This window comes from Eleutherodactylus coqui, chromosome 2 (assembly GCF_035609145.1).
Source record: "Eleutherodactylus coqui strain aEleCoq1 chromosome 2, aEleCoq1.hap1, whole genome shotgun sequence".
NCBI classification, from domain to species: domain Eukaryota; kingdom Metazoa; phylum Chordata; class Amphibia; order Anura; family Eleutherodactylidae; genus Eleutherodactylus; species Eleutherodactylus coqui.
The window spans coordinates 118,351,388-118,375,261 of NC_089838.1; the positions used below are offsets into that span (position 1 = coordinate 118,351,388).

Sequence of the window (23,874 nt, forward strand, 5' to 3'; positions counted from 1 at the left end):
GGGCTGACAATTCGGGTCAGAAGGATGCACTCTATGGAGCGTGTTATTATTATTATTGTTGTTGTAATATGCGTAAGACCTTATTAAAGAAGACAGAGCCCCTCAAGGGCCGCCGCCGTGCGGATGAATTTTTAAACTGTAAGAAAACTCTAATGAAAATGTGTGACATCGACCCGCACGGTAGATTACAGTATGGTGTCTAGGAGGAGGTCTTTAGGACCAAGAGGCGCCTTGAAAGACCAAGGTTTGCTAGAAAGTGCTGGAGGAGGAGAGAGAGACAGTCAGAGTAAGTTAAGTATGTACACGTATTAAGAAAGTATCCGTAAGTGAAATGTTGAAAAGTACAGTAAGTGATCAAGAGGGTGTCGGGAGAGTGTCTATTAAAGGTTACATTGGTAGTTAGGGAGAAAGTGCTGAAGGAACAAGCAAAGTCGAGAAGAAAGTTACAATGCATGTGATTTGTTGGCAGAGAGAAAGAAGAAAAGGTGTATAATACAAGATAGATAATAGATATATATATGTGTGTATATATGTATATACTGTATGTGCAAATAGTTAACTGAGCTTGCTTTTAGAAGAGAAGGTTTTGTTGACATGTAGCTGCAGTCTATGTAAGCTTTTCAAGGTCAAGAAGATAACAAAGCGAGAGAAAATGCAATAATAACCCTGGATAATATCTTTGCTTGCTGTAAAGGAATGAAGGCTTGAAATGAATTTAATTAATTATACTGTCTTAGTAGGCAGGAAATATAGCAATTTCTAAGGTATATTCTTACTTATACAGGGGTTGAAAATGAATGTTGCAAGGTCCCAGCATATGTGTTAATTATAAGTTCAAGTGCAGGGAATAGTTAAGCTAAAACAATTCAGTCTGTGTTTCATATTCGTAGAGAGATAAGAGATGTTTTGAAAAGGTGGGGGCTTTCAGACTTCACGTTTTGTTCAGGGTCAAATACAGAGGAAGAAAGACAAGGGGGGCTGAAAGATACCCACGCATTCTAAAACACTTCAGCGTTTAATACAGCATATAATAGTTTCAGTAAATAAGAAAGATAGAATGTCTCAGTCACTCAGCAGATTTTTTTCACATAATTTGTCAAAAATAGCGCTCATTCACAATCTCATCTCAATAGAATCATGTACTTTATAACATTATAGCACTCACCTCAATGTTTTTCAACTGATGTATGTATGTTTGTCAAACTTTTTTTGTCTGTGCATCTGCATGTACTGGGACACCTTCAATGGGGGGTGACGGAGCAGACTTGAGAGCATGGATGGATGAGAGTTAGTGACCCGTGTTCGGGCTGTGGTGAGTGTGTGATGCAGGTAATGACTGGGGATAAAAGTTCCTACCCCATGCATGGGACTTTGCTTGGTTGAGAGGTGGACGTGTAGACTGTTAAGCTGAAATGAGCTGTGAAAAAAGACGCACGGAGCCAATATCGAAGGGGTGGAGCTAGATGATGTAATAGTATGTAATGTTTCATCCCTCTTCTCGACAAGGGAGGGGGTGAGGATCTTGAGCAGCTAGTAAACGTTTTTTTTTTGTTTTTTTTTCTCCTGTCTCAAATTTGATAAGACATTGCAGGCAGGAACAGACTAATAATGAATTCACTTAAAGGATCTCACATTTCAAATATGAATAGATGTTTTGTAGGTTATTCTTCCCCGGTGTAACTCATGTCTCTGTTATTGGTGCTAACATTTTACAGGCCTTATCTGCATCCATCAAATCTTTTTACAATGTTGTACTAACTTAAACCCGGCTACTATTCTTCCAATTAAGTACCCGGGTTCAAAGGGGGGGAGGAGAAGGCATAGGTGATCCAGGTATTGCAAATCAGCCATTTTTAAATTTTTTGCAAATCAGCCATTTTTAAAATAGGCATAGGTGATCCAGGTATTGCAAATCAGCCATTTTTAAATTTTTTGCAAATCAGCCATTTTTAAAATTTTTTGCAAGCCATTTTTAAATTTTTTGCAACAAGGTTCTGATCTTTTTGAAATAAAATACCAGCCTGATTGTCTAGCAGTGATGCAACAAGAAAATTTAAGTTTTAAAAAAGTTACTGAAAGCCCTTGTTAATAATGCATATTTTGAGTTGTTTTTTATAGATGGTACCAGGGTGATTGACGACTCCACACTGGATATGCAGTGGTTACACAACAAGATGTCCTAAAAAGCCGAATGCCTCCGCATGTCGCAGTACAAGAAGTGGAACTAAAAGCCCTTGCTGAGGCGTGTAGACTGGAGGAAGGTAAGATGGCAAACATTTACACTGACTCCCGGTATGCATTTGGCATAGCTCATGATTACGGCCCAACATGGAAGGCCAGACAGTTTTTTACCTCAGCAGGACAGCCAATTAAGAATGATGCAGCGGTGCAGTCTCATGGAGGCCCTACTTCTACCTGACAAAGTGGAAAGCTCACACCAATTCCTACACCAGAGAAGCAAGAGGCAACGCCATCACAGGCCACACAGCAAAGGCAGCGGCCCTCAAGCCGTGGAAGAAAAGAAGAAAAGAAGAATTTAACAATAACTTTGGACTTTGACAAAACTTGGACTTTGATAAAAACTTGGACTTTGATAAAAATTTGGACTTTGATATGAATTTGGACTTTGATAAAAACTTTGAACTTTGATATCCTAAAGACTTTACAGTTACAAGCCAGCAAGGAAGAAAAGGAAAAATGGACTAAAAAGGGACGGCGTATGGCGAACAGTCAACAGCACTTGCCTACCACAGTCCCTGTGCCCCATGATGGCCCAGCTGACGCACGAAAAGACGCACCTCTCAAAGCAGCAATGATGTCGGTGCTTGAACAAGGACGGGTGGCTCTTGGGTTTTCTGTAGCTGCTGCATCATCATTTGTCCAATTTTGCATGATCTTTGCCGTAAGCAACAGGGCAGAAGTAAATTTGCCACATAACACTTGCCTAGACCACTCTACCCATTTCAGGGATTGCAAATTGGCTACACTCAGCTCCTACTTGTTGGGAAGCATGAATATGTGCTTGTTGTTGTTGATGTTTTTCAGGTTGGAGACCTACTCTGTTACCAAAGTAGATAAGCAGGTAACCGCACAGAAGCTCATGAATGAGGTAATCCGCAGATACGGGGTACCGGAAGTGATTGAGTCAAACAAAGGTACACACTTCACAGGTGAAATAATGCAACACAACATGTCTGCTTTAGGTATATTCCAGGCTTTTCACACACCCTACCATTCGCGGAGTAGTGGGAAAATAGATACAAAAGGCAATGAAGAAAATGGTAAAATTTTGAATTGAGTGTCTTCCATTAGTTTTTCTTTTTCTCCGGAGGGTACATGCCACAGTAGCTGAATTTGGGGAATGATTTTCTTGTTAATTTTGTCATAGGTTTCTCCAAGGAATTGTCAATAATGTATTCTGTAGTCTCTGCTTTTCTCCCAGGTCCTACAGATGAGTGTCACAATCTGAAACCAGGTGACAGGGTCTATGTGAAAACGTTTGAGAGAGAAACCCGGTTTGAATGTCCCTACCAGATGTTGCTTACCACCCCAACTGCAGTCAAGCTCGAAGGAAAGCCCACTTGGATCCACACTTCGCACTGAAAAAACTAATGATCCTGCATATCCTTTAAATGCTATAATGTGGTACAATTCCTCTAACACACACAAGTAGTCACACACACCTTTGACTACTGTACACTAGCCATCCACATGTATACATAGATGTAATAGGAGTGCCAAGGGGGGTGCCAGATGAATTTAATTCTAGAAAGCAGGTTTTGAGTCCTTATTTGCTTTTGTCACTGTTAATAATAATGTAGATTGGATGAATTATATCTATTACAATCAGCAGAGGTTTGTAAACTACACCAGAGATGCTTTGAAAGGGTTAGCTGACCAGTTAGGGCCCACTGCATCCATGGCGTTCCAAAATAGAGTGGCCCTCGATATGATTTTAGTAGAAAGAGGTGGGGTATGTAATTTCCTGTATGTGTATTATCCCTTTGATCAAAAAGAGTATGAGTAAGGGGCTAGACAATGTGACACCAACATTTCCCTTGTTTGAAAAAGATGAAGAGCCAGTTCCGATAATGTCAACCACTATGTTATCAGAAGAATGGAGAAATGTACTAGTACTGCGCCGCCTCAGTCTCCTAAGATGGACTGTCAGTGGAATTCCCATTTGCCTAGGGTTAGTGCAGAAGACCTTAGGTTCCGGCGAGGGCACACCCTGTGGGGTGTTAACTTGTACAGATAGAGGGTATGGATGCCCGGAAATAAGCCCAGGGAATCCATGGCCTCCTTCTGAGGTGAGGTAGGGATCCCCCCTTTTTAGGAGTAGGGACTTACGGGCAGTGGAGAAACCCTGACGCAAGGGAGAGGCGACCGAGGAAGAGTGCAAGGCCTGGTACTTGATCTCCATATTAACATATTAAGTTTTTTAGGGGGGTTTGTGAGGGTATATATATATATTGCCATATGTTTTTTATGCTTTTATACCTGTATGCAAGTTCTATTCAAAGTTAAAATGAGAAAAAACTTAATCTGTCGCCTTACATCAGATATTCCAAAGGCCTTGCGAGACAAAGACAAAATGTATATTAAAACCCAGCAAAGGAAGAACCAGACACAAGGACGCGTACTTGGCTGTTTTTCCAGAGGCGCCGTAGCAAGATAACAAATGTTCAACTATGCATCTGAACTTTCACTGTCTCAGGCCGGAAATCCGGACTTCCCATATATGGTTATGAGCCCATCACCCATTCCTGGTGATGAGACAAAGGGTATAAGATCTCATGTAATCTGTAATAAAGCGCGAAGCGCAGTCATGTCCCCGTGTGAGAAACTATACCAGACCTCCGTGTGGTGTCTCTTCTTACCGCCGGCAGCGGGGCAAGTGGGGTGGGCCTGATTGGTGCTGTACTTAGAATTACCCTGACAGGCCGGCGTGAATACCTGGCTGATATATGGTAGTCTGAATGTGCCCTTAAGGGGTTAAAATAATCCCACACTCTCCACCTCGCTGTACTGTGCACATCTCCAGACCCTTTACCTTCTGTATCACCCCATTATTTGTAGTACCGTATGTAAGCTCGTTGGAGCAGGACCCTCACTCCTACTGTCTCCATCAATTGATGTAACCGTGGTTTTTGTATTTTTGTCATTCTGTATCCCCCTGTTTTTGTAAGTGCTGCGGAATATGTTGGCGCTCTATAAATAAAGATTATTAGAATATTAATATGGTGGTGTAATCTTACAATGTGGCCCTATGTTATATGTGGTAAATTTAGGCTAAGAAAGACACTGCAGGGGGCGTATGAATGCTGTACTATATATTGTGGTCCCAAATTTCAGGATTATGAAAAATGCATATTTGGAAACTGCCCTAAGGATATAGCTATATTGATATGTGACTCTGAGCCTATAATACATGGCCATGGGCATGCCATAGGTGCTGTATTCTTGCCTGGAAGCAATGATTCTGGAGGAGAATAGCTCTGTAATATGGCATGTGTTGCAGCATCCAAGACTAACTAGGTAATTCAATAATCAGTATAATACTAATTGCTGTCAGCAGCTCCACTAACTACCCAGACGAAGCAGTAATCCAAACAAGAAATAACGTATACAGCACTGTTTAATGACAATCAAGGATTTACAATTAACATTTTCTTCATAGAAGTATCCAATTATTAACATCTTGGATTAGGGAATGTCACAATAGTTCCCCCAAAACTTTGCGGCCTGCCTTTCTTCAGGGTCCTATACTGTACATAGGTAAGGCCATGTTCTTCCATTTATCTTGTGTTTATGTGGTGTGCACATTGACATTTTTCCTTATTAGGGTAGAAGGTCTCACAAGGACAGATTCTAATTGCAGAATCCGTAATCGCCATCCTTGTGGAGGATACGCGGCAAAACGCAGGCATTGAAAAGCATGAAATTTAAATTTTTCCTTCACACTCGTGGATACTTACGAATGGAAGCAAAATCGCAGCTGCTCTAATTCGCAGCGGACTCCGTACGGACAGCATTCATTGAAGTCAATGGAGGCGTCCAATCCGCAGCCCATACGCAATTACCCATGTCATCGCTTAGTGATGTCGCGGAAAATACAAACTTTATCTAAGCTAGAGGCAGTGCAACGGGGTACTAGAGCCTATATGCCTGTCTGCATCATATCTTGTATCGAAGCTAGAGGAGACCCAGTAGGGTACTAGAGCCTCCATTTCACCTGTATCACATCTTGTATCTAATCTAGAGGCGGTATAACAGGGTACTAGAGCCTCCATGCCCGCCTGTATCACATCTTGTATCCAAGCTAGAGGCAGTACAAGAGTGTGCTAGAGCCTCCATGCCTGCCTGTATCACATCTTGCATCTAAGCTAGAGGCAGTACAACAGGGTACTAGTCTCCATGTCCACCTGTATCACATCTTGTATCCAAGCTAGAGGTGATACAACAGGGTGCTGGAGCCTCATATTGCCTGTATCACATCTTGTATCCAAGCTAGAGGTTGTACAACAGGGTGCTGGAGCCTCCATGTCACCTGTATCACATCTTGTATTCAAGCTGGAGGTGGTACAACAGGGTACTAGAGCCTCCATGCCCATCCGTATCACATCTTGCATCCAAGCTAGAGGCGGTACAACAGGGTACTAGAGCCTCCATGCCTGTCTGTATCACATCTTGTATTCAAGCTAGAGGCGGTACAACAGGGTGCTAGAGCCTCCATGCCCGTCTGTATCACATCTTGTATCCAAGCTAGAGGCGGAACAAAAGGGTACTTGAGCCTCCATGCCCGCCCGAATCACATCTAGTATCTAAGCTAGAGGCGGTACAACAGGGTACTAGAGCCTCCATGCCCACCCGTATCACATCTAGTATCCAAGCTAGAGGCGGTACAACAGGGTACCAGAGCCTCCATGCCCACCCGTATCCCATGTTGTATCCAAGCTAGAGCTAATACAACAGGGTACTAGAGCCTCCCTTCAAGTGTTCAATTGTCCACAATAAATTATTCTTTTGCTCTGACATTGTAATCACTTACTTATATCAACCTTACAATCACATACATACATGTAATAGCTTCCGAGGAGTCCTTCTAGGGCAGGGATTATTTTGACAATGAGTGTACTAGTTGGTTCTGTGTTTTGTGAACTCCATCTGTGATCACTCATGACGCTCGGTGTCACTGTGGCATATTACATAAAGGCTTACAGCGGAGCGGTGTGTAACTGAAGTCATATCATGCTCAGAGGACACCAGAGTGTATACTGAAGTGTACAGTGAGAGGCTGTCAGGCGCGCAACAGAGGAGGTCTGTCAGGGCATGTGGCCTGTCTGTATTTGTCATAGAAGAGGTAGGGCACACATTGCGAAATTGCTGCGGGCATTCTGCAACTGAATGCCAGCAACAATACTTGCAGTAGCCAAATTCATACCATTTAGGTGCGGATTTAGCCACATTTTTAATTTGTAGATCAGCTGCGGAATTATGACCACTGTACTTCTAGGGATAAATTCTGCAGCATACATTGACATACTGTGGATCTAAAATCTGTCGCAGAAAATGTTCCCATGGGGGCGGAGCCTGACCGCGGAGTGTGATGGCCGCTTAGAGTGAAAGCTCCGTCACAGAGACAGCAATACAAGCACCCTGCTGTAGCGCATCTATCCCAACATGGGAAAACTGAACAAAGAAAAGAGTGGAGACCACCTGGGGACCCCCCGACCCGCCCGTGGACAGGCTGATCTCCAGAAATTCCTCAGATGGCGCCGGCGGCTGCAGCAGCACTACAGGCTGAGCGGGAAGGTGAGTCCTCCTCGGAGGGGGAAGATGAGGAAAGGATTTCAAGAAGTTTCAGGAGACATCTCATCTCCAAAGCCATGAGCCCAGTCCTGGCCGATTTGGCAGAAATTAAAGAAGAGGTGAGACACATGGGGAGAAGGGTGGAGGATCTGGAGGGTTGTTCTGCTGCCATTACCACACACTCACTTGAAATGGCACATGTTTTGAAGGCACAACACCTACAGCTGAACAAAACACTCCTTATGCAAGAAGATTTGAAGAACTGTAATCGCCGCAGTAATGTGCGCATTAAAGGTGTCCCTGAGTCGTGGGCGACTGATGTACTTCCAAAAATCACACTGGAGATCTTCTCGTCCCTGGTGGGAGCAGATAGAGCAGCGTCAATGTCCATTGAAAGGGTCCATAGAGCACTACGACCACAACTGTAGCTACGGACCCGCCAAGGGACATCATTTGCAAATTGCTTGCTTTTCCAGACGCAGTGGCCATCTTGGAAGCTGCCAGAAATCACCGAGACCTGCAATACGCTGGGGCGGCGATTTAATTGTTCCAGGACTTAGCCCCCACGACTCTGGCCAAACGCAGGCTACTAAAACCCCTGCTGGACGTATTGAAATCTAAAAATATTAAATACGCCTGGCTGTTTCCTTTTGGTTTGGGGGTGACCCTCAGAGGAAAGACACTTAATATCCGTACACCTGAAGACCTGCAGCACAGCTGGCAGTATCTCGATTTAGAGCCTAGAGCTCTCCCAGATTTCCCTACTCTGCCTCGCCTGTCGGCTCCCGAAAATTGGCGCGTGGTGAGTCATGCGAAATCTCCTAGGAGCAAACAGAAGAAAATAACCCAGAGATGACAGCACAGCAGACGATACCTGATTCGCTGATTAACTCTTTTGTTTGACCATTAAATACCAGGCAGAGCACGGCCGAAGCCAGGACTGTACGTTATAAAGCATGTTTATCAGTGGCTTTAAACCCGCTCTGGGTTAAGTAAAATATGGCTCGAGTATGGGCTCTGGGGGGGCCTCTCCCTCCCTCTTATATCATACAGAGGCTAGTTTATTATAGCTCCCCTAAAGAAGTGAGAGAGTTTCTGCTTTCCTTAATCGTACTTTAAATCCATTTTTTTTCTCAACTCTTCCTTCCTTACTTTCCCGCCTACCCTTTCTTACCCTTCCCTCCCTCCCTTTCTTACAATCTCTGCCTTCTTGTCAGCCCTCCCCGACAGTGTAATCTTACCCCAACCGGCTGGTTGTACAAAGGTGCAAAGAGTAACATCACACCTTGGTATATCCCGAAGCAACAAACAGCTAATACCTTTTCAAACCCCTTGTCCTGTATTATAGGTGCTAAGCTTTGTTTTCTGATTACGTGTTCCCGTCCTGCTCACAATGTCTGCGGAAACGCTACAATGTACGTCCTTCAACGTCCGGAGCCTCAACTCGCCACAGAAGAGGTATGGTGTCTCCCAGCTACTAAAAAGGTACCACACAAAAATCTTACTCCTACAGGAGACACACTTTAAGGGGAGTAGGTGCCTGGCCTTGCCTGGGAAACTCTTCCCACAGAGCTTCCATAGCTCCCATCCTCTCACGGCTTCCAAAGGAGTCTCGATATTATTCCACAAATCGGTGAATTTTATCCCCTTGTCGGAATTTTCTGACGAAGAGGGCAGGGTGCTGTTTCTAAAAAGTACAATAAACAATGTAAAATGAACCATCACAAATTTATACGCTCCAAACACCAATCAGACAGAGTGGCTAACCAAACAGATCAAAATCCTCAAGGAGTTTGCTACTGGCGCTGTTATTCTGGGTGGTGATTGGAACGTGACCCTGAATACGCTATTGGACTCCTCGAGGGGTAGATCCCAGGTCTCGCAGGGGCGATTGAGTAAAGTGATCAGAGCTCTAGGGGATTTGGATGTCGCGGACATATGGCGAACATTGAACCCCTCAGTTAGGGATTACACCTACTTTTCTCAGGCACACTCCTCATATCAAAGATTAGATTACATCTTTGTATCCTCAAGTCTGTTGTCATATGTTGAGGGGGCAGACATAGATGTAATCTCGATCTCAGATCATGCTCCGCTACATATGGACGTCAGGATTGGCTGTGATGGCCCTAGAGAGTGGAGATGGCGTATAAATGACTTCTTGCTAGACAACGAAGAGGAAAGAACGAAACGCGCAGAGTTTTTAGAGGAATACTTCCATTTAAACAATGGAAAGGATCTAAAACCACCTTTAGTCTGGGAGGCCCACAAGGCCTACATGAGGGGCATCCTCATTTCCTTGGGATCTAGAATAAAAAGATTGCAACAGCAGGAGATAGATAATCTATTATCCCAAATAGCTAAAATGGAACGAATATCTAAACTCTCTCAAACAAAAACTAGCTTGGAAGAACTGACTGACAGGCGGAGCGAACTTGGGTGACTTTTGAGATCTAGATTCAATAAGAAACACCGCTTCCTAAAACAGACCTGTTCATCCACGGTAACAAAGGGAGTAAGTTTATGTCTGCACTACTTAAGAAATCCCGTTCTAGAAATCACATTAACGCGGTCAAAGACCAGACAGGAAAAGTAGTAACCTCATCTCAGGATATTGACAGAGCTTTTCAATCGCTTTATACACAACTGTATAATTTGAGAGACCATTCTGGACCAGTTGATCAGGAACTATTAAAAGGTAAAATAGATTCCTTTTTGAATACTCCAAAACTCCCGAAACTAGATGGAGAAGCCGCACAGTCTCTGCTGATGCCAGCAACAGAGCAGGAGGTCGAGTAGTTGATCACATCTTGCCCCTCAGGCAAAAGCCCTGGACCTGACGGCTTCTCCTCCGCCTATTATAAAACCTTTAAGACAATCTTAATCCCGAGATTAAAAGATTTATTAAACTCTTTGATACAGGGCAAAGACCTTCCTAAACAGTCTCTGGAAGCTCATATCATTCTTATACACAAAGAAAACAAAGACCCAGAATCATGTGCCAGTTATAGGCCAATATCTTTGATTAACTTAGATATGAAACTATGGGCCAAGTTACTCGTTAAAAGAGCGGAGGACTTTGTTCCCAATTTGATTAATAGTGAACAAGCAGGTTTTATAAAGGGAAGGGAGGGTAAAGATTATTGTTACAGACTACTCCATGCTATGAGACTCGCACAAACACGTAAAATACCAATGGTGCTAATAGGAAGGGATGCAGGAAAAGCATTTGACCGCGTGAATTGGCTTTATTTGGAAAGGGTTTTAGCTTGTTACAATTTCCCGCCGCCCTTGATCTCAGCGATCTTCTCACTATATAGCAACCCATATGCGAGGCTGAGAGTTAACAACACCCTTTCACTTGCTTTTGACATCCGGAATGGCACCCGTCAAGGGTGTCCACTCTCTCCGACCCTCTTTGTCCTTGTATTGGAACCACTTCTACAGGAGGTGAGACAGCACCCGGATATAAAGGGGATTACAGTTGGCCAGCACTCACTTTCCGCAGCTGCGTTCGCCGACGATATCATGTTCGTGATATCAGAACCGGAGAGAGGGGTACCGAATCTAGTCTCGTTATTGGAGACCTTCAGTGCCATTTTGGATTTCAAAATAAACTTCTCTAAATCCACTATCCTCAATGTGTCCGTTCCATCAAATCTTAGCAAAACCCTAAAGACACAGTCACCCTTTACTTGGTCGGAAACCACAATAGATTTCTTAGGTATTAAGATTACAAAAAAAGTAGAGAATCTCTATACCACCAATTTCCAACCCCTCCTCCCATATGTCAAAAATTTACTCCGTACATACGATTTACCCTACATCTCATGGTTTGGGAGAAAAAACATTGTTAAATCTTATGTCCTACCCATCATTATGTACAAACTCCGTATGCTTCCAATTTTGATTCCCAAATCCTTTTTCCACTCTCTCCGCTCTCTATTCTTTAGCTACATATGGAGACAGAAGAGACCACGAATAGCTTACAACCTCTTGGTAAGGAGGAGAGGGGAAGGGGGGATTGACATGCCATCTGTCCACGACATTTACAGGTCAATTCAGCTCAGCTATTGACTAGAATTGATTCGTCCAATGAGAGATCCTCTTTTACAACATCTAGCCAAGAATACGCACAGTGATACTCTGCTAGACGACCTCTGGTGCCCCGCTAAGAGTCTATATAATTCTAATCTGTTCAATCCCCTGGTAAGGGGCCCCTGTGAAACCTGGGACACGTTGAGGAGCTCCTTGGCCCCAGAACCATTGCCAATAGCGCCAATAGGCATCATATGCAAACTATTAGGATTCCCTATGGATTCCTCAGTCAGGAGCGTCTGGGAAAAATTCTCGGGTTTAAAACTAGGGGATATCCAGTCATTGGCTCACGAGAAGGCTTTGGATGTGCTCCAATCACTGAACCCGGACTTACATCTCTCCTTTTTACAGAAAGCTCATATTACTAAAATAGTGGAGGATTTCTGTAAGTAATACAGGTGCACCAGACCAGTTACACCATTTGAGAAACTCTTTCAGGAAGGGGTTCCTAAACATAAATTAATTTTGCAATTCCACAGGAGATTCATCTCTCCCCCATTGTTCTTTAAACCGGCTTTCCTCGGCTCTTTCCTTGGCTGACACGAAAATCATTCTGCGAATGGCATTTGGCCTTTCTCCGTGTGCCCTCCTCCAAGAAAGCCATTACAAATTATTAGCGAGATTGTATAGGACTCCACAATGGTTATATGCACATAATCTGGCCACCCATGAAAGATGTTGGAGATGCGACTCTGCTGTGGGTTCTTACCGACACATCTGGTGGGAATGCTCCGCACTTTCCACCTTTTGGAGAGAAGTTGAGAGCTCAGTTAGGTGTATCAAACCGGGCTTCTCACTATCGGCTGAAAGAATTTTCTTGTGGAGGCGGTCAGCAGACTTTCATCCTCTTAAAGACAAACTAGTGGCTCTTCTTATTGATGCTGCTAAGGCTCTAATTCCTGTCCTGTGGTTACAGAAGACCCCCTCCCTCACTATCCCAGTGGAAAGAAAAGGCTGATCGAATTTACAACCTTGAGGAACTTACTAGCTGGAAAAGGAACACACATGATAAATTTGTTAAGAAATGGGAGCTCTGGAAGCCGATGTCCTAGGGCCCTACTTCAACGAAGTGAGAGTGGCGCTTTACTAACCTGCCTGGGGGTATCGTGTAGGGGACTAGCCCATGGACCTGGCAGTGGAGTGGCTCCCTGGGTGACCCCTCAGGAGTGGCTCTGGAGAGGCTTCGGATGTTGATAAAAATCTTTTGCATGATCCCATGGAGGAGAGCGAGTGATGCGGATTGAGTGGAGTGGGTGAAGAGATGTGGAGGACGAGATGAAGGGTATTACCACCGACATTGCCACCCCCCTCCCTACCCCCCCTTCTCTTCCACTTTCCTCCCCCTCCCCCGTTTCTGCTTTTCTTTCTTCTATGTTCGTATATGTTTAAGAATTCTTTAATGGTGCCCTGTGGGGTATACATGATGTTATGTGAAAGACCTGAGATTGACTAGTTGTATAATCTTTAGGCCTGATTTTTTATGTCTTGTCAGGAATACATATATAGACATATCTTCATCATCTGTGATTTATGTTGATTAATGAAAAAACTGTAATAAAAATTTGATTTGAAAAAAAAAAAGAAAATTTTCCCACAATGTTAAGGATATTACTTGTACTGTTAAGGCAGCAGAATTTCCACAGCGATTCCACCGAATATACAGCCTGTGTGAAGGCAGCCTTAGGCTGGGTTCACACAAGGCGGATTTGCTGCGGAAATTCCGTCTAGAATTTCGCCGCAGCAAATCCACCTGCCGCCACTAATCCTGGGATTAGCCAGCCATGTGGACGAGAGTTCTCAGAAATCTCGTCCACACGGGATGGCAAAACTGTTGCAGAAAAACCGGCAGAAGCCGGCATTGCGGTGCGGATTCGTTGGCCGCAGCATGCCTATTCTTTTTTTTTTTTTCCGTTCATATTCATGCGAGATTTGTGCATCTCGCAACGCACAAATGTCGCGTGATTTCCTCACCTGTGTGAAGCCGACCTTAGTCTCACTTTTCTGCTCTGACCCCTTGGTTTTTATGACCGTCTAAAGGCCTATTTACACGCAACGATTATCGCTCAAAATTCGTTTAAACGACTTCAAATTAGCGATAATCGTTGCGTGTAAATGCTACCATCGTTCACTTTTCGGGCTGAACGATGACTTTTAGGTGAGCATAAAATCCATCCTTCAGCAGGTGAGAGATAACAAGGACCACACAGTGTGTTTTGCATGGGAGTTGGAGATAACATTGTATTCTGTCGACAGCCCATGCGAGAACAATGGAGCTGTGTGCAGAGCTCCGACCACATGCTGTGCTCCACAAATAGCTCCAGGAGGCGCCTTTACTCGCAAATGAAGCTGATAAAGTGTTAATGGACATTAGTGTCCATTAACACTTTATGCAAAATGATCACTAAAACTTTCAATCATTCAATCGTTTGAAAGATTATCTCTGTTTGTAAATGGGCCTTTATGCCGGGCTGCACACAGACGGATTTGCATTGCATAATCTGGAGCGGGTGTCCACACCGGGATTCCGCAGCAGATACCGCCCATAGCATGCTATGGAAAAGTTGTTTTTCCTACACGAACGGAAATCAATTGTGATTTTTTGCTCACAAAGGAAAAATTGCAGCATGCTCTATTTCTGTGCGGATTCCACACGGACATCTGTCTGACCAGCGGCCCTTCCGCAATGACATTGTGGAAAGTTAGTGGATTCTGCATCAACGCCTAGCAACGACACTGGAAAAGCAGGGTCGTGTGGAATCTGACAAGGTTGTATGCAGCTGGCCTAATTTTACTTTTACTTCTTGTTAAAAAAATGCAGCGTTAAGGCAACATAAAAAAATGCAAGTGTGTGGGAGCCCTTTGTGGGGTCTCACATGACCGGATTTGTATTGCGGATTCCGCGATCGCCATCCACACGGACGATCCTTGGGGAAATGCGGGCATTGACAGGCATGAACTTTCGATTCGCACAAGAAAAATCCCAGCATGCTCTATTTTACAGAGGAATCCACACAGATGGCCTTCATTGATGAAAATGGAGGCTGTCCGACCCGCAGCCCACACGCAATTATCATTGTGTATGGGCTGTGGCAACCCGCATCATCACTAAGCGACGGCGTGGGAAATACAAAGAAAAAAAAACCTGTACTGCTCATGACCGTCTGCGTGCCTCCATGGTCAAACGCAATATAGTTACTTGCCACACGCAAGGACACTTGTTAGGCTCACAGCCATAATCCGCTGTGGGCCTCCTCCATGCGGAATCCTACCCATTTGTGTGAGTATGGAATAAATGTTGCTGGTGGATACAGCAGAGTGAGTAACAGAGAATGTAAAGAACGTACATAAAGATGCCTTGGGTTTAAATATTAGCAGTGACTATAAATGTTATGTAACTGCTATATAGTAAAGATTTATACTATTGCAGTTCCATCCTACTTTTGACTTATTCCACCGAGAACAGTTGTAAGTGATGGAACACCAGGCACCTGTATGTGGTAAGAAATCATTTAGATAGCTCAGAATAGGAAATTTCCCATTTCAAATTTATCTCATTACTCAAAATTTTCATGACCTGCAACTCATAACGGGACACATTTATAAAAATGATCATAATGCTGGCAGTTTCAGGGCTTATTCCGACATGCGTATATCAGCCGGGGTTTCACGCCCAGCCGATATACGCTGTCCCGTTCTGCAGGGGAAGGAGGCAGGCCAGGCCAGGAGCAGTGCACTGAGCTCCTACCCCCTCTCTGCCCCTCGCCACTGTTTGCAATGGGGGGGGCTAAGTTCCGCCCCGTCCCCTCCCATTGCAAATAGTGACAAGGAGCGGGAGTTCAGTGCACTGCTCCCCCTGCAGAGAGAGACAGTGTATATTGGCCAGGCGTGAAAACCTGGCCGATATATGCATGTCAGAATAAGCCCTTAGGCAGGATTCACACGGGTGTCAGTAATATCACAGAAAATCGTGCTTCCACACATGAATATTTTTTTTTTTGTGGGCTTTCATCCTAATATATTTAAATGAATATTTTGCTACATATGTAACACAAGCCAGAACAGAAAGTCTATCACAAATTGTGAGCAATTTTCTGCTCATATTTAGTAGCGTGATTTTACATTTGCGCAGAACCCCTTTAATCCTGCAGTGACTATCCAGTTTGCTATGGACTGAATTTACCTAGATGTTGCCTGTTGTTGAGGATTACAATGGCCCCTGTAAGCTGCCTGTATAAAGTATAGAGGCTGCTATGATCTAAACGTATATTCTGCTTTGGGCAGCAGTCACCACCCAACAAACCCGAGCAGGCTTTGGGTCCAGCGGTCCGGGTCTTTTAACCCTTTCCAATCCAATTTGTATCCTGATTTTCCTAGGGGGCTTACTCTTTTTCTGCTGTTATACAATGGCGCTATCTGCTGGCTAAACCCAGTACTGCATGAGGTGACACATTGGATAGGCTCCGACAACAGAGAGGCTGGCAATATACAGTAAGAGAACCCTGACGGATGTCTTCCAACATCAGAGCTGTACAGCCTTAAATCATTATGTCTTCAGAGGTCAAACAGTGGATTGGAAAGGGTTAAATCATCTGTACCCACGTCTAAAAGGGAACATGTTGTCAACTGTAAGCACAATAAACTAGATTACAGTGCTTATAGTTTAGGTGGCATGGAGTCCAAGGAGACTCTTTTCGTGCTCGTTTGGTACCTGACCCCTGTTCCTGCGGTATTCCCTGAAGAAGCGGCCGACTTGACTCTTTTTGGAGGCTGTGCATGCACTCTCCCATTTATCTCTATAGGGGTGCGCACATGCAGTGTTCTGGGGGGAGCTAGGGTGGTGGAGCACACTCTGGCTTTGCCAGGGAACACTGCAGGAATGGGAGATCGGGTAGGTGTGGGGGAGCTAGAGGTATTAAGGAAAACCGCAAAGAAATTCCACCATACCCTACACTGTAGAATGGCTGTTTGAAAACTATATTCCCGGACTCTACTATGTTATAGACAGCCTCCAAATCTGAGGAACCTTATAATCAGGAGTACATTGCCCTCTGACACACAAAAAGGAACTTATCCCTGTAATTTATCTAAGTTCAAATTAAGTTCACCATGTTTGTGCCCTCCCATGTGATCATGTTTTAATATAAATACGTTTTTAGATTCGTTCTATTATGCCTGAGGAAGAACCCCAAGAAGTTGGAAAGCTCACTATAACCTCATGTACTTTTGTTAGCCATTAAAAGGTATCTTATCTACAAGATTACTTGGTCTCTCTTGCTGGGAACAATCACGCATTGCCTTCAAAGAAGTGTGTACAACTGACTAGGACAGCGTCACTGCAGGACGCTGAGCACTTCTTGCTCCGCCACCTTGTGCCTTCTCTGTCATGCAGGCGGGGTGCCAATGTCATTACACTGCCTGTGGTGTTCCACATGATTCTGGCCAAATTTGCCGACGACACAAAGCTAGGAGGGATAGCTAACACTTAGAGAGAAGATTCAAAAAGATCTAGAAAAGCTTGCACAGTGGGCAGCGACTAACAGAATGGTATTTAACAAGGAGAAATGCAAAGTCCTACATCTGGGCAAGAAAAATGAAAAAAGCACATACAGAATGGGAGGAATTGGGCTAAGTAGGACATGTGAAAAAGACTTGGGTATACTAATAGATCATAGACTGAACATGAGTTAACAATGTGATGCAGCAGCCAAAAAGGCAAACACAATTCTGGGATGTATTAAGAGAAGCATAGAGTCTGAATCGTGGTTATACACGCAGCATTTTACCACACGCTCGTGTGAGCCCGGCCTAAGACTGGTACTGGGCACAGCCATCTGAATATAGCTTAAGGCCAAGTTCACATGAGCATATTATTTGTGCACTTATGCAATACGGATGAGTCTCCTGACCTGACCCTGGGTCTACTGACTTCAACTTAGAGCATCGCAGATCCATATATAGTCATTAGACTCGCGGTCGGGCTGGGCACTTACCCATAATATGCCTGCGTGAGATTGCAGGCATACCACAAGCTGAGAACCACTTCGCTACACAAAACAATAAAGATATGACTTGTAGGTCAGCTATATCAGAGCTAGAGGACGGGACAAGTGGAGGAGTCCTCAGCAGCCAATCAGATAACTGCTTTCATTTTTCCAAAAAGGCCTTAGAAAAATAAATCTGGACTATTCCTGCCTTCTATCAGCAACAACTCCGCGTCTCTTGGCATTTACTTCCCAAAGTTTCCTTGTAAAAGAAATACAATAACTGGAATCTGCCAGCTAAAAAGATGGCAGCGAGTGAGCCTCTCCCTGTCTCTACGCATGCCCAGCTCCTGAGGCAGGGGGCGTGCCGAGGCAGGAAGTCACGTGCCACCGAATGTCACGGGGGGAAGCAGGCGGGCGGGGTCAGCAGTCATCCCTCGGTTCTGGACGGTGATGGCGGCCACCACGGAGACCATCTCCCCGGACTGGGAGTTTGATCGCTTTGATGACGGTTCTCAGAGTAAGTGTGTGAACGGGGAGCTGCCGGATCACTGCTCGTACTGACTGCACCCTTTATTCTCACTTCTTCTTATTAAAGGTCCTGTGCAACTGAGTGCATGCAGCTATTGTTCTCTGTGATCAGCTGGTGTCATGATGAGCTGTAGTATTGCATGGCTGGATGATGTCAGGTTGGAGCCCTGCATCAGCCTCCAAAAGTTGTTCTATTTCTTCCTTCCACCAGAGCTGTCGCTCTCCGAGGAAGCGACTGCATACGTGATCCGGCGTACGGTATTGTGCAATATGTCCTTTGATTTCTATACAGGCGACAAGAAAGTTGCGCCATTCAGATTTTGCGAAGATCACATGACCAGCAGAAATCAGGCTGGAAACGTCTCGTCCTCCATTTCTACATAGGAGTGAAGTTCCCGCACTATGGCAGCTGCTCTGTGAATAGGAGCCGCTGAATGAATGGATAGACGGACGTGGGACACAATCAGCGAGACGTTCAAAGGAGCGTCTGTGTGCCGAGCGTCCGTGCGACGGAAGATGAGTAACGTGCCGCTGTTCCTCAGCGCTGCAGTGTATTATAACGCCACTAACGCGGTTCAGTCCATCAAGGTTGCGGCCCGTGATTGGGAACGCAGTAGATCCTCTCCGGACGTCAGAGGTGTCCAGTGTGCACCGTCCTCTGTGAGCTGGAGACACCCTCTGTCTTCACTGCGGAGGAGTGCTACAATGTATCAGTTTGTGTTCCTTCACATCAGGGGTTTTTGTTCGGAACCTCCATTGCTGATTTCCGGTAAAAAGGACAAGATGAAATGGCGCACGTGCCGCGCTGTCTCATCCTGGCAGATGCAGCAACAGGGAACAGGGCCTATTTTAGCCAGTGGGGTCCATTCAGTGCCATTTGATCACGACGGCTCTATTCGGCCAAGGGTTGCATTTTCATGTCCCCCAAATGGAGCATGAAAATAGAAACCCCTAGCGCTAATGTGAACGGGCCCTTAGGGGGCGCTTTCGCAGAAGTGGAATATTTCCGCAATCAGCACCCCAAGATGTAGAGAATTCTGCATTAAAATCCACATGTCAACCTGCAGGTTATGGCGTGGGAAAAACCCAGCGGCAGATTACGGCTGGGCTCACAGAAGTGTGTTGGAATTGTGTATTACACGCGTGATGTGCAATATACAGTATATCGCCGCAATTCTCATTGCAAAGACTAATCATCCTGCAGGGTTGGGAATACTCAGTGTGCTTTGAATTCTGCTCATTCTTTCCCACAATGAGTCAATGGGGTTTAAAAAAAAAAAAAAAAAAAAAAAGCCCCCCTGTATATTGTACTGTAAGGCTGAGTGCCCGCCGCCGGGTCAGATTCAGACTGCAAGATCTCACGGCGCACCGCTACACATGCGCGGTGCAGAGAATGACGCGCCGGCGAAGATGCGGATCTGCGGCAACTTGCCGCAGGACAGCTGGCTTCCATTGACTGCAATGGAAGCCGTCCGTGTGAGGCTCGCACTAGAATAGGACATGCTACGATTTTTTTCCTGCCCGCAAGCAGAAAATCACAGTTGATTTCCGCTCGTGGGCATGGAAAAGCGTTTCGCAAAGCATGTCTATGGGCTGCATTTGCTGCGGGATCTGGGTCCTGAAGACATCTTCAGTACAAGTGGAGTAACAGTCCCCCCCCCCCCCCCTCCCCTCTCAGCCGGCGTGTCGCCTCTACGGTCTGCTCCTGGGACCACTGGGACAATGTACAGCGGTCTTAGTCCAGCGGCTCCTGGACAAGGACATTCACTGTAATACATACATCTTCTTCATGCTGGGCTGTTCAAGAAGAGGATTTCAAATTACTGTCAAATGGTATCATAATTCTTCATTTCTTCACTCCATTTACCCAGAATGCCCTTCAGTGTGCTGGTGATGTGGAGTGGAGGAAGGCTCGGGGCCCCATATTTGGTGGCAGTGTTCTAGAGTTAAACCTTTTTGGGAGTCCATTAATGGATTGTAGAACAGGGTGTGTGGCTCTTCGTTGGACAATGGAGCTGGCTGTACTCTCTATGGTCCCGAGATTTCCTGAAGAAGGGTTTATTACACCTTTTCCTTCAGGCCGCACGCTTAGTCGTCCCCTGGTACACGAGGTCCACTGTAATTCCTTCTGTTCGGGAATGGTTGGACACCTTTGAGAACTTGCATCACATAGAGGAGCTTATTGCGGAGCACTCTAATGTGCATGATGGATATTTTGGGGTGTGACTGACCTGGCTGATATTTCGGGAATCGCCATCTTTTGAAGAATGGATGCGCTCTTGTGACTCCTACATGAGTCCATTCTTCCCTTACCTACTCCCCCTATTCCTCTTCCTTCCCTATGTTATATCCTCCTGTTCTGTGTGTCTGGTACTGTTTGTGTGTTTATTTTACCCCACTGCTTTCATGTAAAACCTTTTTATTTTGGACTTGTCATATGTGTATTTTGCTCTTTTCGGACTTTGACGATGGCTTCCAGTATGTTGTATATTTGGCCTTTCCATGATAACCATTGTATTACATAAAAGTTATTGAACCATAAAGACCTGTGCTAAAATACATTCTTGTGCAGAACTGTGGCTCTTCATGGCAAATTTCACACTTCGCAATGCAGAGAGTGAAATCCGTGGCAAATGTGCCTACAACACAGGCGGTTGTTGTGGATTTGTGACAAAAACCTCAGAAGTATCCGCCAAGGCTGGATGTAGCCTTAGGAGTCTACATGTGGTCAGCTTCTGGATGTACATAAAATTGTTTCCATTCACTGACTGAAAACAGAGATCCTAAAAATGTGGGGAGGAGCAGGCTGGTGTCTGAAATATGGTTAATTGGAACGTTCCAAGTGTTTCTTCACACAATGGGTTATATCAAAATCTAAAGTTATCCTGAGAACAGGGACCCCAACAGTCCTCGCATGGATGGAGCAGAGGACTTGATGTGCGCCGCTGCTCCATTCATTTCATTGAGTACAATGCAATTTCCATTGCTGTCATTGAAGTGAATGGAGTGCTGACACACATGTACTGCCACTGCTACATTCATTACTCAACACTCCGACCCCTTGGTTATTGCGATTGTGGGCGCCCTAATGGCTGGACCACCACCGATCATAAAGCTATCCCCTATCCTGTGCATAGGTAATAAACCCTTTAAAAGGAACCTGTTTGGCAATTGGGTGCAGTTTTCCTGCTCCTATAATAGAGCAGGAAAACGTAACCCATTGATGAAGATATGAACGAACCCTTTGTGTGTAATATACACTACGTAGACAAAAGTATTGGGACCCCCACCAATGCTGTGCTGTCAGACGAGGGGGATATGCAAATCGGATGCGTTTGCATTAGGTATAAAGGAGGGTATCGCACAGGTGTATTGCAGTACAGAAACCATCAGAATGTCACGAGGTGTACAGTTGATAGACTTCCAACAGGGTATGGTGGTGGGGCATCACCTGAGCAACCAAGCATTACGGAACATCAATGCAGTTTTGGACCTTCCAAAAGCACTTTTGGCAATGTTGTTTGAAATTGGAAAGTATCTGGTGTGTGAACAGCTTAGCCATGGTCGGGGAGACCTTGTAAACTGGCAGAACGTGGGCAACGAAGCCTTGTACAAGCTATGAAGGCATCACACACATCGTCAATTGAAACGCTCACCTAAGAAAGTCTCTCAGGCCATTGGAACATACACTACCACAAGAACTATGCATAGGGAACCACATGTGAAGGGTTACCATGGACAAGCGGCTGTACACAAGTCCAACATCTCAGCAGTGAATGCACAGGGGCGCCCGCGATAGTGCTCAGAACGTCATTCTTGGACTGTAAGGCTGGTTCACACAGGGCGGATTTGCCGCGCGGCATTTGGCCACAGCAAATCCACCCGCGGCCGCTAATCTCGGGATTAGCCAGCCATGTGGACGAGATTTCTCAGAAATCTCGTCCACACGGGACGGCCAATCCGCTGCGGTAAGTCCGGTTTCAGAAGATGCACCATGTCTATTTACCTTTCTTTTTTTGTTTATTTTCGTCGCGGCCGCGCTCTCTTCTATGGGAGCGCCAGCCGCAACGGAAAAGCGAGCGGCCAGGCCGCTTCAAAGCCGCCGCGGCTTAAACCGCGGCGGTTCTCCCAGCGGAGATCTCACGGTTTTTGGTGCGGCCAAACCGCGAGATTTCCGACGGGAATCCGCCCTGTGTGAACCCAGCCTAAGTGAGTGGAAGCAAGTGCTATAGACAGATGAATCACGGCACACCATCTTCCGATCGGATGACTGCACTTAGAGGTGGTGGTTGTCTATAGAGCCGTTTCTACACAACTGTTCTGTCCCCACAGTGGCGTTTGGAGAAGGTTCTGTTATGGTACGGGGGTGTTTTTGCTGGGAAGAACTAGGGCCAATGGTTATAGGAAAGTCCAACCTCTACACCAATGGGTACATAGACTTTCTAGACAATATGGCATTACCTACCCTGTGGCGATACTTTGATACAGCCCCATGTCTCTAGCAACATGGCCGAGCACCATGCCATACTCTACGCAGTGTTTAGGCTTGATGAGTGGAACGTCTACAAACTTCGTTGGCAAACCCAAAGTCCAGAACCCAATCCCATCGAGCATCTTGGGGACAAACTAGAATGCCGTATCCGTGCATGGCCAGCATCACTATCTGAACCTCTCCTCCAAGAATGGAGCCAAATTCCTCCATACATCTTTCGGGACTTGGTGGAAAGCATGTCTAGGAGGGTTACTGTAGTCATTAAAAGGCCAAAGGTGGCCAAACACCATATTGTAAAGTGTGAATAAAGTTGTGCTGTGATTGGTTGCTATGGGCAACAAAGAGATTTTCTTTCAGACAGCTTTCATAAGAGTGTGGTGCTGGGCTACATTTCCATGGCCCGCCATGTGTATATTTCAGTGTAGCTTTTACTCATTACCATTCATTGGGTGAAATACACAGTAAGATCCAATTAGGAGTTGTTGGTGTTCCCCAAGTGGCACATGCAGGCATTTCTATAGAGGAGAGATTTGTAGATGAGATCTTAGTCCCAGCGAAGCACTTTTCTGCAGCACTTCACAACAGGAAATCTTTCTAAATCCAGTAACTGTCTTGTCTGCGGATATTACATGGTATCCTCATTTACTAGTGAAATCAGCATTTTTAGTACAATAGAACTGTTGAGAATCTGTGAGGAGCTCAGGGATGATGAAGGCACGTGTTCTTTCACTAGGATCTTCATGTGACTTCCATCAGTATGACATGTCCCAGACGTGATCGTTTTTCCTGCCTTTTGAGTAGTGTAGTTTGACTTTTTGGGTATAAATCTGAAGTCCTTGTAGTTTATTTAAATATGGCGACTTCATGGCCTCACTGGTTCAGCTCTTCTGTACGGGCGGCTCTGCCTGGCACTTACAGCTTGTCTCTTTAAGCTTTCTACAGTATTGTCCGTATAGACAA

General features: G+C 45.1%; 1 protein-coding gene across 1 annotated transcript in view; it reads left to right on the plus strand.

Annotated features, from left to right (window-relative positions):
* The first annotated feature begins 18,285 nt into the window (after positions 1-18,285).
* WASHC4 (WASH complex subunit 4) overlaps positions 18,286-23,874 on the plus strand; it is a 66,223-nt gene continuing 60,634 nt past the window's right edge. Inside the window, exon 1 of the mRNA XM_066591450.1 lies at positions 18,286-18,411. Coding sequence (XP_066447547.1) covers positions 18,345-18,411 — 67 coding nt within the window. The 5' untranslated portion in view covers positions 18,286-18,344. The remainder of the gene's footprint in view (positions 18,412-23,874) is intronic.